We start from the raw sequence: 15941 nt of genomic DNA, 5'->3' as shown, positions 1-15941 counted from the left end.
TGATTTTAGCCCTGTAAGCAACAGCTGCTCTGACAGACACACCCTCCGTGCATACCCAAGCTGTTACTCCCTGCAGGCTGTCAGGTGTGCTGTGTTACAGGACGCATTGCACCGGGATCAGGGAGAGGGCTCTGCAAGTGACCTCCGAGGGACCGGAAAGCCAGCTCTGGCTGCACAGCAAGGACTGCCTTTGTCGGAGGACTGTTGTGTTGGACACGGTGCCAGTGAGCCCAGAGCTTGGTGACAGCATCTCGGCACATGGCACAGGCGTGGAAGTCTGTGGCTTCTCCCCTGGCATACGGTTAACTTTTAGTAAGTGTTGCTGAAGTGTCCTCTGGCTGGGGATGCTGAGAAGTCTGGCTCAGAGCTGCCTGTGAGGCCTGGGCTTTAGCCTAAAGCCGGTGAGTTAAAAGTAGGAGAAAGCGCTTGAGAAGGACAGGCAGCAATGGGGCAGCGTGCAGCTGGTCTGTGCACTGCGACGGCACGCTCTGGGGCAGTCCCTGTTCAAGGCAAAGGAAGGGGGGTGCTGTGGTGGAGGAAGCTAAAACAGAGCTGGAGAAGCTCATGCGGCAGAGGATCTGCAGCCTGGTGCATTGAGTACACCTGGGCGCTGGACCCCGCTGGCTCTCACAGATTTTATTGTGCTGGGGAGCAACTCCCTTGCGCCACACACATCCTGCAGCATCCTCCCCGTGAGCCCCGGCTAGGAGCCTGCTCTAAGCACGCTGCCGAAGCTGGGGTGACTTTAAGCCATTTTTTTTCCTCCTCCTGACCCTGAGGGCCCTCTGTAACTCAACATTCAAAAAAACCCCGTGGGTTATTTCTGATGCACGTGTCACAGTGGTATCCAGACACCAGCCCGACATTGCAGGGGGACACCGAGGAAGATTCTCCCACCGCTGTCAGGGCTAAGGGGACTGTGGCTGCCTCCCCCTGCTGTCACCTCGAGCCTGTCTTTGTGCCCACATTGGAGGGGGTGTTACTGCTGTGCTGTTGCGAAGGAGGATCTGGGGTCTGGGCACTTTGGCCTCCCAGCAGAGGGCTGCTGGGGCTGGCCATGCTTCTCTCAGCCGTCCAGTGTGGGGCTGGCTGGCAGCAGCGATAAACATGTCCCCTGTCCTAGCCATATGGCTGAAGGACACCAAATGGCAGTAGCATGCTGCAGCCCTAGCCCTGCTCTGTGTCTTCATCCTTGGCCTCCATCCTCTCAGGGCTGAGGCCCACAGAGCGCGCGTGGCCCAGCAGCGTCGGGGACGCCAGCGCATCCCTTGTGCCGTCCAGTCCAGGCGTGCAGATGCTCATGGACTGGACTGGGGGAGCCCTCTCGTGGCCAATGTGCCGAGGAATATGGCTGGAATGAGGAGTCCGGCTGGAATGAGGAGTCCGGCTGGAATGAGGAGTCCGGCAGGGCCGGGCTTTGCATGGCGGCACCAGAAGCCACGTCCAGGCCTCGCCACGACCCCGGGGCCAGCAGCTCTCCCTGTTCCCAGGGCTGGGCAGGATGCTGCTGCCTCCTTGGTGCTGCTCTGCCGGGGGCTACCCCAGCCCCTTCCCCAGGGTGCAGGTTGCAGCTTCCCCAGGAGGCCAGCTGGGGATGGGGACTCAGACAGTGCCTCCCACTGCCCGGTGAGCGTCCCCGAGCCTGGGCCCATACCCTGGGCTGGTCCCGTGGAGGCTGCTCCAGCCCCATGAGTCCCCTGGGAGCACTGGCAGGACCCCGCACGGAACTGACCCAGCCCTGGGGTGTCCCCGGGGGGGGGACAGGGACCTGCCCGTGTGTCCTTGCAGTGGGATGGGGGACAAGGTGTGGTGTCCCCTCAAGGGGACAGGGACCTGCCCATGCGTCCCCGTGATGGGATGGCTGCTCTTGCATCCCAGAGGTGGGCAAGGCTCTGGGCCCCATGGGAGGCAGTTGCTAGTGCACAAGTCCCCGTCATGGCACGGGGACTGAGCCATGTCCTTGTCACAGGGCAGGCACTGGGCTGCGCAGCGCTGTGCCGGGACAGGGAGCAGCCACGTCCCCACTGTGGGGCAGGGTCCCCAGACAGTCAAGGGGACAGAGCGTTGTGGCACTTACCGCCGGCTGTTGTCTCCGTGCAGTGGGACCAGCTGCTCTGCTGCCCCTCAGTCAGACGTGATGGTTGGGGTGTCCCCAGCCCACAAAGCCCACCTGGGGTGGGCACATGGGGTGCAGGGAAGGGGGGCGGGGGGAACATGTGGGACCAGAACATCACCATGGCCATGACATCTCAGAAGAGGTGCAATCTGGGGGCAGTGCATGTTGCACCACCCTGAACAGCCGTTCCCACGCCACCATTCCCCAGAGGAAGGAAGAGACCCCGCTGATTTTCCAAGTCTTTATTGTAAATAAAGTCTGCGACATTGCAGGAGGCGTCCCGGGGGGCCGGGTGACGCGCACCCAGCGGGTCCCACCAGCTCCCTGGCGCGTGCGAAGCGGGAGCGCGGGCACGAGGCGAGGTGCGGCCGGCGGGGGGGGGCCAGGCCGAGCGCAGGGAGGGCCGGGTAGCGCGAGCGAGGCGGTGCGGGGTGGCTGGCGGGCAGCAGCGGGCCGGGGGCTTGCTGCCGGCCCCAGGGCTTCTCCTGGCATCAGCTGGGCCGGGGCTGTTCGACTGGGCCTGCTGGGGGTCGGGGGGGGGGGCTCGGGAAGCACCGGGTGCCACCCCCCCCCCCTTTTTCTCCCCTAGTCTGGCCCTCCCCGGCGCATGAGCGGCACTGCTTGACTGTATGGCATTAAAATCATTGAGAAAAAAAATATTTATATATATTTATATATTAATGTCCCCCAAACCAGTGACGAATGTGGCTTCTTGCTGTGAAAGTGGCAGCAGAGGAGGGACATGGGCCCCCCCCCCCCCCCCACACACAGGGCCTGGGGAGGGGGTGTCCCCTCGCAGCGGGGATCACCCCACCACTGCAGCCATGACAGCTTTGGGGACAGTGTGGTGACAGAGATGGTGATGGGGGAGGACGGAGGGGACAGGGAGGGGTCCAGATCCAAATACCCCTGCCCTTCACCCCCATGCCCCTCAGCCCCAGCCCCAGGGCACCCACCTGCGCTCACACCCGGAGGCTAAGGCACGTGAGGGGCCACCACCGCAGCTGAGGCCGTGGAAGTCTGGTCACCCCCCGTCATGTCCTGCGGTACCCCCACACTGGCCCACCCCGTAGGGCTGGGGACGTGGGGACAGCAGGCACGCTGCTGGCCCTGGGTGGGGGACCACAGCCGGCGATGCTTGAGCCAGCACAGCTGAGGCACCCTTGCGTGCTGTGGGCTCTCACAGCACACCAGGGGACTCCAGCCCTAGGTCACCCCCCCAGGCACCCACCCTCCCCTGCCTCCAGGGGATGACAGCGGGGACCTCCCCCTAGTACCGAGTGTCACCAGTGCTCTGAGGGGCCCGTGGAGGCCCCGAGTGCTCTGTGGGGTTGTGGTTTGGGGGGGACACCTCATGCAGGGCACCTTGGGGACAGGAGGTGGGTGACACGTCCCCCCCCCGCCAGCCACGACAGTGACATGTGGCACATGTGCTGTGCCTGCCACGGGGACCGCTGACAGGGGTGGGGTGACACTGCCCTGGGCTCACCCTGTACCTCAGCACCTGAGTGTGGCCCCTTGCCCTCCCCCGTGCCCCCATTTTGGGGTTCACCTGTCAGGGCTGGCGAGGTGGGGGGAGCGCACATGACACAGGGAGAGCCTGGCACCCATGGGTGCTGGACCCCAGTGCTGGGGACAGGAGGCAGGAGGGTGCAGCCATGAAATGGGGTAAGAAGCGGACGAAACTGGGGGGGGGGAAGCAGAGGGGGGGGTTGCACACCTACTGCACATCCAGGGGGCTGCTTTTTGGGTCCCACAGCTGGGGGTGCAGACCCAGCCCCTGGGTTGCAGGGGTGGTGGGGGACAGGCCCTGCTCTGGGGCGGGGAAGGGGGGGGAAAAGACAAACTGGCCTGATAGTGGGAGATACTGGCCTGGAACTGGGGGATTCGGCCCCCAAAGCTGGAAGATGCTGATGTGGGTTTGGGGGGGAGGAGTCCCAGCCCCACCCCCCCAGAGCCATGCGGGTTTGGGGGCTCCTGGCACGGCCCCCCCCAGGTACATTCATCGCGGTGCCATGAGTGAGTCCAGCCCCGCGGGGCCTGGACATTGGTGGTGGTGCGGCAGAGGTCGAGGAGGGGGGTTCCCGCAATCAGGCCCCCCCCTGTGCTCTCCTCCCTCCTCAGGCGGACTCCTGGCAGCTGCGCCCCCTTTAATTGCTGTTAATTAGGCGCTGGAGGGGGGGCGCAAGGCACGGAGGCCCCGCTCAGGTCCCCCCGGACCTGCAACACAGAAGTGAGGAGCGCTTTAGTGTGGGGGTGCGACACAGGGGGCGGCGGGGGGTGGGGGACACAAGGGACACTGAGCCCAAAAGAGCCAGCACCCGGGGGGGGGGGCCGCTGCCAGGGCCCCGCTCGCCTGCTGCGGGCACCCGGCGAGTTTATTCCCAGGGCTGGTCCCCCCCCCCGCCTTGGCTGGCTCTTTGAAGCTATGGGGGGGGCCACAGAGATGGAGACAGCACAGGGGCAGCCGGACACACAGCGACACGGACAGACGGGCCCATGGCAGCAGTCCCGGCCCGGGGACGGAGGTCCCGTGCCGCTGGGCCGCCGGTGCCTGACGGTGACGAGGAGACGACGGGGGGACAGGCGGCGGGGGCTACACTCCCTGCTGTGCTGGGTCGTACCTTCCTCGACGGATGTTCCTGGGGGCGGCGGGGGGAGAGGACAGGAGCGTCAGTGTCCCCCCCATGTCTCCCCTCCTTCATTTTGTGTCCCCTCCTCCGCCACTGCCCCCTGACCCATGACACCCCCTGGTTCCATGGGCAGCAGCCATAGCCCCGAGCACGTAGGGGTGCTGGTGCCCGAGCACACAGCGGGACAGGGCTGGGGGGAGCCCCCCCGGGACCCCGCACCTGGGGACAGACGGGCAGGACACAGCTGGGGTCGGGGTGACAGCGAGGTCCTGGTGCCGCATGCAGGCAGGGCCAGGGGGCAAAGGGGACACAGGGACAGGGGCACCAGGCATCCTCGCATCCCCAAGGGATGGCACCAGGGCCACCTTCCCCACTGCCATGCTGGGAGATGAGGAGGAGCATGCGGCATCTGCTTACTTAAATCCCCAGCCAGTCCCTCCTAGGACAATGGCAGCCACCAGCACGGCCCCAGCGATGGAGCCAATAATGATATTGGTGCCACTGGGACCTGGGTCAGGGAGAAGAGGACAGGGACACAGGTCAGCAGGGACAGGGCCACGGGGCACCCTGGGGACCCAAGCTGTGCCCAGCTGAGGCGCAGTCCTGGGATGGAGGGGGGAGGGAGCTGGGGACACGGTGGGAGCCCCCGTGCAGCGCGCACTGACCCTTGTATCGCTCCGTCTCGCCTGTGGGCTTTGGCTCGGGGATGGGGTCGTAGACACTGCAGTCCTTCCCCGTCCACTCGGGCTGGCAGATGCACTTGCCCTCATTGCTGCAGACCTGTGAGGGGACAGCGTCAGCACCCTGCAATGGCCCCGCGCACCCCTGGGAGCCCCCCCTCCTCACCCCATGGTCAAAACAGATCTTCCCGTCCCAGCTGCCGGGACAGGAGCTGAAGTTAAAGGCTGTCACTGGAAGGCATTTATGGTCAAGACACAGCATGCTGGGCCCGCAGGGCGTCCCGTCCTCCACGTAGCTCAGGTCCGAGCCATCCACCAGCTGCACGTGGCCGCCCCTGTGGGAGGGCAGTGAGTGGGTGACGCAGGGACCCCCAGGCCCCACGGTGGCCCCAGCCCCGTGCCCGCAGTGGCACCTACCTGCAGTCCACGTAGCGGTTTTGATGGAAGAAGGTCATGGTGGCAATCTCGCCGCTGAGCTCGCCCAGCCGGGGAGCACCCGAGATGTTGGCGCAGAGGAGGAAGCCGCAGAGCACATCCCTGCAAGGCACGGGGGGCGATGGCACCAAGGGGGACACGTGGCAGGTGGGGGGGCATGGGGGGGGGCTCGCTCACTGCTTGTTGCACTGCATCCAGCCCGAGCCCTCGCGCCCGCAGTTGCCCCTCTCGGTCCCCTCCACGTTGAGCTTCTCATAGCAGAAACGCTCTGCTGAGCCTGGAAGAAAGCAGGCGTCACCCATTTGCCCCAGGTTTCTCACCCCCAGCAACTCCCCCGCTGCAGGGGATGGGGCACGGGGCACTCCTCTGAGCACCCTGGGGCTTTCTGCAAAGACATCGCCACCCCGCGCTCCCTGATGGGCACAGGGTGTGGTGCGGGCAGGGCACTTACTGCGACCCCACAGCGCGTTGCACTGCCGGTCTCGGGTTTTGCAGCGCCCACCGTAGCATCGGCCCTGGGGAGCAGGGAGCGGTGTCATGGCATGACTGGCACCCACGGGTGAGCACCCAAGGAGGTGGCTTGGGCAGTGCAGGGTGACAACCCTGGGTGCATGTGCTTGGGGCACACGGCCCCGGAAACACAGCCTCAATTGCACGAGCACAGGGATGGCTTGCACGGTACAAGGACCCGTGCACACAGAAGGTTTGCAGCGCACGGGGACCATGCCTGCAGGCACACATGCACAACGAAGACTTGCGCGACATAAGGGCCATCTCTGCTGATGCACACACATGGGAAAACCTGCGGGGTACGGGGACCACGACTGCATGCACAGGGAAGGTGCGCGGCACAGGGACCATGGCTGCAGGTGCGCACACACAGCTGTACAGGCACGGATGACCCCACGCACTGGGGGGGCTCGCACAGCCCAGGGACCAGAGCTGCAGTGGGGTCCTGCTCTCCCCAGTGCATGCACCCCATGCACTGCAGCTGCCAGCACCGATGCCGGAGCCCACGGGATGTGCCCAAGCCCCCTGGCCACGTCCCTCGGGGCACATTCACCTGCTCATTTTCGCAGAAGTAGCCATCCAGCTTGTGGAGGTTAGGGGGACACTAGGGGTGGGCAAAGAAGAGGGGTGAGGCTGTGAGCCCCCTTGAGGCCCCACAGCCCCGCTCTGTCCCCGCCAGCCCGAGTCCTCACCTGGCTCGAGTCCCCAGTGCAGGTCTCGGGGATGTCGCACTCGTTCACGGCCTCCCGGCAGGACACGCCACGCGGCTCATACTGTGCAGGGGAAGGCACACGCGTCGGCACAGAAACCCCCGTGGCCCCCAGGGACTTCGTGCGCCGCAGGACACAGCCCCCGCCGCCTGCCCCGCACCTTGCAGCCCTTGCAGCACAGCCCGTCGCTGCACATGGCGTCGTGGGTCAGCGTGCACTTCTTGCAGCAGTTGCCTCCACTCTTGGCGCATTCCTGCCGGGGCCGGTGGCGAGCGTGTGAGCCCGCTGCCGGCCCTGCTGCTCGCCGCCGGCCCCCGGCCCCGCTCACCGCCAGCGAGCCGCAGTCGCACTCCTCGCCCGCCTCCACGAAGCCGTTGCCGCACTCCGGAGGGTCCAGGAGCTGCCAGGGAGAGTGACTGCTGCAGCCGGGGGCATGCGGCGGGTGCTGGGCACAGCACTCCCACCCCCAGCGTCCCCAGGGGGGTGTGAGCCCCCCGGCACCCCCAAAAGGGCTCTGCATCCCCAGGGACGGCAGGACCTGCCGACCTCTCACATTTTGCAGGCAATTTTGCAGCTCAATCGGTCAATTAAGAACCAGAGCTGGAGCCAGCACCATTACCTCGCGTGTCACAGGGCTGGGGCAGCCCACAAGCCCCAGGGGACCCCCTGACCCTCCCCAGCATTGCTCACCCCCATTTTGCACCCACCCCGGTGCCAGGCCCGCTACCTTCAGGGGCTTGTTGAAGAGGCAGCTGCCGCCGCCGTCCTGCAGGAACTGGTTGTACTCGTCGATGCTGCAGCGGGAAAACTTCCGTGGGAGGTAGTACCTGCGGCAGGGGGAGGCGGTGACCCCGGGGGACGCCAACCCCAGGCAGCATCTCCCCACAGGGTGCCGTGGAGCGGGCTGCCCAAAGCCAACGGGTCCATGCAGGGATGCAGCCCCCTGACGGGCACTCACCCTGTGTCCTCCATGATACAGCCCAGCCACGCGTCGGGACACCGGCAGTCCCCTGTGAGGAGAGAGGAGAGGAGCTGCATCCCCTGGCAGCCCCCGGGGATGGCACCCGTGCCTCCCGCCCGGCGGGTACCTGCCGAGGTGCGGTGCTTGTTCCACATCATGCCCACATTCTGCCCCAGCGTCTGTGCCAGCGTCACGGCCATGGCCGCCACGTTGCCGTACTGCGCGGGAGGGACAGCGGGGTCACGGGGGGGGGACCCCTCGACCAGCCTACCCGCCTGCTTTCCTCACCCACCTCATTGACCCCCCCGCCGCGGCCGGGAGAGCAGATGCCCCCCACGAAGGCGGTGCCGCTGCGGCTGCTCTGAAACGTCCGTCCCCTGCAAGGGTGAGGGAGGAGGTGATGGGCAAAGCGGCCGCCGGCTCCCGGCCCCAGGGGAGGTGGTGTGGCTGCAGTGCTCACGAGAAGAGGTGGACGGTGTCGCTCTGCTCCGGCACCGCCTCGCGCCGGTACTTCATGAACTCGGTCAGTGTCTCCAGCGAGTCCTCCTCCATGCGGATCCGGTCCTCGGAGGCCCACGTCTCCATGGCCACCAGCACGATGCGGGTGTTGAGCTGCTCCTTGTAGATCTGCGCGGGCGAGAGGACGGCGCTGGGGACAAACCCACGGGGGGCCAGGGACGAACCCGCCAGGGACAACCCCGCTCTCACCATGTCGGCCAGGTTGACCACGGACTTGGCGAAGTTGCTGGTGAGGACCACAGACTTGCGGAGCTGCAGGAACTGGGGGGAGTGGAGGTGAGGAGGGCTGGGGCCGGCCCACGCTGCCCGCTCTGCTCGGCTCCTCTCGGCCCGGTGCTTACCAGCTGATGGTCGTTCACCACCGCCAGCTCGATGTACTTGGTCTCGCTGTGAACCGTGTGCTGCGCTCGTCGCACCTGCAAACAGGAGCCAGGAGCTGAGCCACTCCCCACACCCCGGGGGGATGCATGGGGCAGGACTGGCCCCGTGGAGCCTCTCGCTTTCAGGGAGAGTGCAGTGAATGGGATTTTTGAGCCCTGTTTTGCGGCTCGAGGTACATTTGGGAAGTACTGGCATCATCCTACTGACAGCTGGCAGGACGGACCTGGGGACTGACACCCCATCGCGCCCCAGCTACAGCCTCTCTGGTGGCTCCCAAGGGGGCTCCTGTGCAGGAGCAGCATCCCACAAACACGTCTCCAGCACCCACAAACCAGCTCTGGCTGTGCCACGAGCGAGCAGCCACCTCAGAGATGCTGAGCGGGCAGCCGGAGCCTGGCTGGGGCTGAGCATCCCCATCCCCTGCCCGGTGTCCTCCACCCTGTGCCCACAGCCCTGCCACCGTCGCTTGCCTGCCGCCGCCGCCGCAGCTTGGGTAAACTGTCGGAGATGTAGTGGTCCAGTGCAGCGAAGAGGCAGCCTGGAGGGAAGGCAGAGAGCTGGCGGTGTGCGGGATGAGGGCACTGCCCTGCGTGCTCGGGAACAGCAGGGGGCACAGGCGCAGTGGCACGGATGCCAGCCCTCAGGAGCGAGCGTGGTGCTCACCTGGCTGGGCGCAGCTCGGAGTGCGCTGGATGACGTGTGGCCGAAGGCCCTGCGGTGGGGAGAGGAGTGTCACCAACACCCAATAGCCCCTGCTCTCCAGCTCCCCGTGTCCCCGAGGCCGTGTCCCCTGACACCCCTGACCCACAGCCGGACCCTGCAATGGGGAAACTGAGGCAGGGGCGAGCTCACCTGCCCGTGCTCAGTGCCCGCCTGGGGTTCGATCAGGTATGTGTCCCTGCCATCCGAGAAGACACCGCTGCAAAGGAAGCCCAGAGGTGTAAGAGGGTGCTGGCGGGGTGTAGCAACCCCTCGAAACATCCGTTTTGACCCAAATCACGGACGCGGGATACTCACTGCAGGCCCTGGCAACTGGAGAGCGCCGCGAAGGAACGGGGCCGGCCGCGCACCCGGCCCTGGTAATAACAGTGCTCCCCGGCACCCTGCGAGAGCCAGGAGAGGCCGCTGAGCCCATGGGGCCGGCGCTGCCTCTGCGGCACGGGGAGCTCCGCGCGACGGGCAGGGCCAGCACCAGTCGCCCGAGGAGCTATTTCTGGAAATCCCATTTGTCTTTTTCACACCGCCTCTGCTGGAGCCGTGCTGCTCCCTGCAGCCACCGGCCCCGCTCGGACCCCCCCACGGCAGCGATGGCACTGCTGGGCCCCATCCTGCCCATCGCAGGTGGTTGCACCCATCGCTGGTGTCCCCTGGGGTTCGCTGCCTTCCCAGCCCAATGCCCGAGCAGGCACCACCACTGTCCCAGAGCAAGGCTGTGAGCGTGGCAATGCGCTGAACCGTGCCAGGGGCAAGCGGGGAGCCCATTGCAGCAGTGCCCACGGGATGCGTGTCCCTGCGTCATCTGCTGGGGCAGTGCCCGGACACCCAGTGCTGGGCACAGAGGCACCATGAGGCTGCCCAGGTGGAGCCACCCACGGCCATCATCCATGAACCGAGGGCTGCATCGGGCAGCTCGGCGCTCACAGCCCGGCATGGAACCGTGGGCCCTGTGGTGCTGCTTGGCACGGCGCGGCACGGTGCTTACTGTGCTGTGGCTGCTGTTCTTGCCCGTGCCGACGTGCCGCTCCACGTAGTGTGAGGCAAGGAGGTGGCTGCGGGGAAGAGCAGAGGGGTGAGAGGCCGCAGGGCAGCAGGCAGGAGGAGGATGGAGACGGCTGTGCCCCTGCCCCATGCACCCTCATCCTCCGGCACACACCCACGTGCCACCCCGTGCACCCGGCATCGCCTTGGTGCAGGAACCCCGCAGTTTGGGAAACCCAAGGCCTGCGGCCCCCCTGCTATGGCGCTGGCTCCTCTTACATCCCCTCTCCCTCTGGAGCGCAGCTCTGCCCATGGCCAAGCAGGCTCAGGGCTCCGTTACTGGAGCTGGGACAGCTCCGAGCGACTCCATCAAATATTAAGGACGCCTGTGCCAGCACGCCGAGTGGCACACGCTGTGCCAGGCACACGCTCCCAGCAGACACGATGAGGACATCCACCTGTCCCCTTTCCCCGAGTGCCAGGGGGCACCAAGATGCCACTGCTTCTGCACCCCGTCCCTCTCGTGGGGGCAGTGGCGGCCCCACAGCGGTCCGTTCCCCCCCCCCCCCAGGACACTTACTGGTTGAGCTCGAGGTCGAGGGTGAAGGCCGAGCCGAAGGCACGCACCATGAAGCTCACCTGTGCCAGGTGCACCCCCTGCAAGAGAGTGGCAGCAGTGAGGCATGGACGGCCCCGCGTGCCCGGTGCCGGGAGAAATCCCATTGGAATCGTGAAAAATCACAGCCGGGTCTGAGCGGAGCAGAGAGTGTTTGCATGGCAGTGTGGGAATGAGGAGCAGCTGATGTGCCTGCTGCCACCCCAAGCCAGGATCTGGCCTTAAACCCGTCACGGATCTGGTGTCACACCAAGGAGCGCAGCGGCCGTTTTGGCGCCTTGGTCCCACGGCAGCTGGGCTGGCGCAGGGACGCCTCTGGCCGATGTCGCCGTCACGTATTGCGCATCGCAAGCCCCGCCGTGAGATCACCAGCAGCCCCCGGCCCCCCCATGCCAGGCAAGGACCACACGCCGCGATGCAGCACGGCATCGCTCCGACAGCCCCGCTCGCGGTGCCCCAAGAGCCTGCGCCCACGAGTGCCCGGCACCGAGCCCTGCCCTGATGAAGGGTGCAGGCATCAAAAGCAGCCGAGGCTCCCACCTGGAGCTGATGAAGACTTCTCTGATTTTTACCTAAAGAAAAAAATAATAATCCCTAGACCTCAATCATGTGGTCTCTGAAGGTGTTCTTTCAATTAAAAAAAAAAAAAAGTAAAGGAAATCATCATTTTTTCACCCAAAACTTCACTAGCTGTGACCCAAGCTGCCCGTGGTCTGAGTGCTGGGAGCGCAGCATCTCGGAGCAGCAGCGCTGGGGACCAGCGCGTCACCGAGCAGCATTTCGGCGGAAGCCACTGCTGCTCCCGCAGCCCGGCCGGACATCGCCAAACCCACCCCAGGATGCCAAGGTGCCAAACTCCTCCGAGCCAAACTCCTCCGAGCCGGTAACCGGACACCGGTAGCTGGGGGTGAGCCGCCTTCGCCCTGCCCGGGGCTGCCAGAGCTCAGCCCCCAGCCCTGCCTGGGCTGCAGCAGCCCGGGCTCAGCGTGCGGAGCTGGCGCTTCACCCGCCCTGCGGCGCCCGCCGCTCGTGACCTAATTCCTGCGAGCGGCAGCGTGCCGGAGGCGGGAGCCGCGCTCTGCAGCGCCCGGCTGAGACCTGGCAAACTCCTCGCGTGGGTGAGGGGCCGCCCGGTGGCTCCTCACCTCCGGCCCCCACCATGCCCCAAAGCACCCTCGCCTCCGACACGCGGCTGTCACTCGCTATCCCCGTGCGTCCCACGGGAGCCAACGCTCGCCCCCCCGCCACGGCCCTGAGCCACCTGCCAGCCCCTGGGCTTTGCCCCCCGGGGGAAGCTACAGCAAGGAGAAGCCAAATCGTCAGGATGTGCTTCTCCCGTGTTTTTTGGGGTGAAAGCCCCCTTATCTGCTTTGCTGAACCAAAAAGCTGTGACTGCAGCATGGGTCAGGGGCACAGTGCCAAAACCAGCAGGGACAGCTGCTCCTTGGCCACCAGTGGGTGTCCCTGCACCGCCGGGCGCATGGGCAGCAGCATCGGCACCGTGTCCTGCCCAGGGTGCGGGAGAGAAGCAGCAGGGGGTTAAGCTGGAAGCCAAAATCGAAGTGCTGGGTGATGGCCCCGGCACCTCCAGCTCCGCAGAGGGAAGGTGATGCCCCCTTTGGGGCTGGCAGACCCGGTGCGGGGTCCCCCTGTTGTCTCCCACCCCTTCCCCACCGAGGGGGTCTCTGGGCTGCAGGGGCCGTGCCCAGGGCGCCCCAACCCCAGGCTGCCAGCAGAGCTGCTGCCCTGCCAGGTGCTGCACCAAGGGCACCCGGAGCAGGAGCCACCAGGTGCCAGCCATCCATGGGCACAGCTCGGCACGGGGTGACAGGGACATGGGATGGCCCCACTGGCCCCTTTGCCACCACAGAGCAGCCACGCAGCGTCCCCAGAGCTGATCCCGGGAGGGGACGTCCCGGCCACGGATGACATTGAACCGAGACCGTGTCCTTCAGCGGGCCAAGCAGTGCAGATGGAAGCAGCGTGCAGGGGCTCTGCCGGTGCTGGGACCCATGGCAGCACCCGACCCTGTCTCCTGGGGCCTGCGGCCACGCTGCCCGCCCCACGGCCGCGCTTCCTCACGCCTCTGCTTAATGCCTCCCAAAAAACCACCAGCGCCGGCGGTGCTGCAGCCGTCCCCTGGTGATTCTTCCCCCCCTCCGTGACATCCTCACCGTTAGGAGGTTTTACTTAATGCCAAGCTTAAATCACCTTCGCTGCAATTTAAGCCCATTATTTCTCCTTTTATCCAGCAAGGATGTGGGGAATCGATTATTGCTGGTCTCTGCGGCGGCCGCCTCTTTGAAAGCTTCCCCCTGCGCGATGGGCTCTCACCGGCTCCCCGAAATGCAGCCGCCCCCTGGCTCCAGGCAAAGCGGCCGTGTCCGAGCGTGACCGCCTGCCTGGCGTGGTTTGGGGCTGGCAGGATGAGGGTCGATGGCCGGCATGGTCATGCCGTGGGGCCACGGCTCCAATTTGGGGCCACGGCTCCGGCTCCGAGCAGCGAGCCCATCCATTATGCATGAGCCCTGCCAGCGTGCTGCCCTTCAATCTCTCCTAACGCCCGCACGCGCACCTCCGGTACCGAGGTTTAATGGAAGCCATCAGGGCCTCGCCGGCCGGGGGGAAGGCGGCGGTGGCACGGCCACGGGGCCGCTCGTGGCCGCGTGCAGCTGTGCCCGACCGCGAGGGCAGCGGGAGCCGCCGCGGGCCCCGGTACCACGGGAGCAGCCCTCGTGCCCGGGGGGCCCCCAGCCCCAGCCTGAAAGAGAGCGGAGGGGGGATGCGGTTCACTTACAGGGCCTCCTCCTCCTCCTCTAGGCTCATTCCTGACCCTGGTGTCCAGCTGATGCTTCTGGACTTCTCCTCCTGAGCTCTGCCCCACTAACCTGCTGGGGTGGGTGATTTCGGAAACAACCCGCCCGTCCTGCCATCCGGCCCGCGGGAGCCTCCGCTGCGGAGCGCCGGCGTGCGCGGCGGGACCTGCGGGCGAGGAGAGGGTCGGTGGCGGGGGGACGCGGGTGGGCTGCCGTGGGGACACGTCCTGGGGGGGGACCCGAGGCCGGGCTGCGTCCCAGCGGGGACGTGTCCCCGAGGGGGGGGACACGGAGGGCTGGCGTGGGGACGTGTCCCGGGGTGGGGGGCACAGTGGGGACCCGAGCAGGGCGCTGTGCCCGGGAGGGGACGCCCGGGGCGCCAGGTACACGGCGGGGGACGCGGAGGGGACGCTCCGGGGGCCCTGGGGAGGACGGTCCGTGCTGGCGGGGACACCCAGGGGACACGGGGCTGGGAGAGCGACGGGTCCCGGAGGGGACAGGGAGGGGGACACCGGGAACGGCTCCGCAGCCGGAGCAACGCGGCCGGGGGCCACCTCCCGGGGGGTCACCGGGGGAATAGGGGGGGGGGACACGAGAGGGGCCGGTCCCGGTGTCCCCCCGCGAGCAACCGGGCCCGGGGGGGGTCGGGGCCCGCCGGGGGCAGCGGGGGCCGGGGGCGGCGGGCCCGGGGCCCCTCCCGCGCGGCTGCGGGGCGGCGCTGCGGAGAAATGTGTCGATGCAGCAAAAAAGCCCGCAGCGGCGGCGGGGCCGGGACCGGGAGCGGGGCCGGGAGCGGGAGCGGGGCCGGCACCTACCTGCCCGCGGCGTGAGCGAGAGGAGCGCGGCCAGCAGCCAGCTCCGCAGCGGGCTCATGGCTCCCTCATAATCCGCCCGCGGCGCTCCGGGCTCTGCCGCGCCGGGCGGCCCCGCGGCACCGGGCTCCCTCCGGCCCCTCCTCCGCCCGGGCCGGGCATGGGCGGCGGCGGCGGCGGCGGGGCCGAGCGGGGCCGAGCGGGGCCGAGGGAGCGGCCGCGGCCCCGTGCGCGCCGCCCCCGCCACCTGCACGCGCACTGCACCGGGCCCCGCCGCTCCCGCCCCCGCCGGCACCGGCGCCGGCACCGGCACCGGCAGGGCCCGCCCCGGGCCCGCCCCGCCGCGCCCCGCCCCCGCCCCCCGCCTGCCGCAGCGCCGCGGCCCCCCCCCCGGCATTGCAGCGCGGGACCGGGCGGCACCGGAGCCCCCCCGGCAGCACCGGGCCCCGAGCCCCCGCCGGTAGCAAATGGGAGCCGCGACCGGAGCCACGGCAGCGCTTACGGCCCCCCCGCAGCCCGTACCGAAGCCCCCAATCGGTACCAACCCCCCCCCCCAGTCGGTACCGGAGCCTCCAGCCAGTACCGGAGCCCCCAGCCGGTACCAGCCCTGTCCCTCAGCCGGTACCAGGTGCCCCCCAGCCACTACCGGAGCCCCCACCGGTATCAAATCAGAGCTGGTACCGGAGCCCCGCCAGCCCTTACGCACCCCCCCGAAGCCCGTACCAAAGCCCCCAGTCGGTATCGCGCCCCCCAGCCTGTACCAGTCCCCCCCTCCAGCCGGTACAGGAGTCCCCAGCCAGTACCGGAGTCCCCAGCCGGTACCGTAGCCCCCCACCAGTATCAAAACCAAGCTGGTACCAGAGCCCTGCCAGCCCTTACACCCCCCCAAAACCAGTACCGAAGCCCCCAGTCGGTACTGGCCCCCCGTTGGTACCGGAGCCCCCACCAGTATCAAATCCCAGCTCTGAGCCAGAGGACCCGGGGCAGGATGGAGGTGCCTGGGCAACTGGGTCAACCCTGGGCTGCCACCGGTGGGTGCTGACACCCGGGGGGG

At 67.4% G+C, this 15941-nt stretch overlaps 1 protein-coding gene across 6 annotated transcripts; it reads right to left on the bottom strand.

Annotated features, from left to right (window-relative positions):
* Positions 1 to 2343: 2343 nt before the first annotated feature.
* ADAM11 (ADAM metallopeptidase domain 11) lies at positions 2344 to 15118 on the bottom strand. Of its 6 annotated transcripts, XM_080565059.1 has the most exons (27): positions 14891 to 15117; positions 14057 to 14241; positions 11224 to 11300; positions 10648 to 10714; positions 9963 to 10048; positions 9798 to 9864; positions 9609 to 9657; positions 9416 to 9483; positions 8906 to 8980; positions 8754 to 8825; positions 8506 to 8672; positions 8338 to 8422; positions 8173 to 8263; positions 8043 to 8094; positions 7812 to 7911; positions 7413 to 7484; positions 7245 to 7337; positions 7067 to 7147; positions 6928 to 6978; positions 6316 to 6379; positions 6042 to 6141; positions 5847 to 5966; positions 5596 to 5764; positions 5415 to 5529; positions 5167 to 5257; positions 4741 to 4758; positions 2344 to 4336 (listed from the first exon to the last, which is right to left on the bottom strand). In XM_080565059.1, exons 1-27 carry the CDS (start codon positions 14946 to 14948, stop codon positions 4321 to 4323), a joined length of 2289 nt encoding a protein of 762 aa, XP_080421185.1. In that variant the 5' UTR covers positions 14949 to 15117; the 3' UTR covers positions 2344 to 4320. The 6 variants fall into 6 exon arrangements, with proteins under 6 accessions (XP_080421185.1, XP_080421186.1, XP_080421181.1 ...); XM_080565060.1 differs by lacking the exon at positions 5167 to 5257; XM_080565058.1 differs by lacking the exon at positions 2344 to 4336 and having other exon boundaries at positions 4569 to 4758.
* Between the last annotated feature and the right edge of the window lie 823 nt (positions 15119 to 15941).

Source organism: Anser brachyrhynchus (genome assembly GCF_964034855.1).
Source record: "Anser brachyrhynchus genome assembly, chromosome: 22".
Taxonomy (NCBI): domain Eukaryota; kingdom Metazoa; phylum Chordata; class Aves; order Anseriformes; family Anatidae; genus Anser; species Anser brachyrhynchus.
Note: the sequence above shows the minus strand (reverse complement) of the source record. Positions and strands in the feature narration are given on the sequence as shown.

Bases quoted from the DNA above. Each gene is read 5' to 3' on its own strand.
- ADAM11 (XM_080565055.1), bottom strand. From the start codon at position 14,948: ATGAGCCCGCTGCGGAGCTGGCTGCTGGCCGCGCTCCTCTCGCTCACG. The intron at 6,979-7,066 runs GTGAGGACTCGG...GCCCACCCCTAG, and splicing joins GCACTGGGGACTCGAGCCAG to TGTCCCCCTAACCTCCACAA. The intron at 6,380-6,927 runs GTGAATGTGCCC...CCTGCTCCCCAG, and splicing joins ACTTCTGCGAAAATGAGCAG to GGCCGATGCTACGGTGGGCG.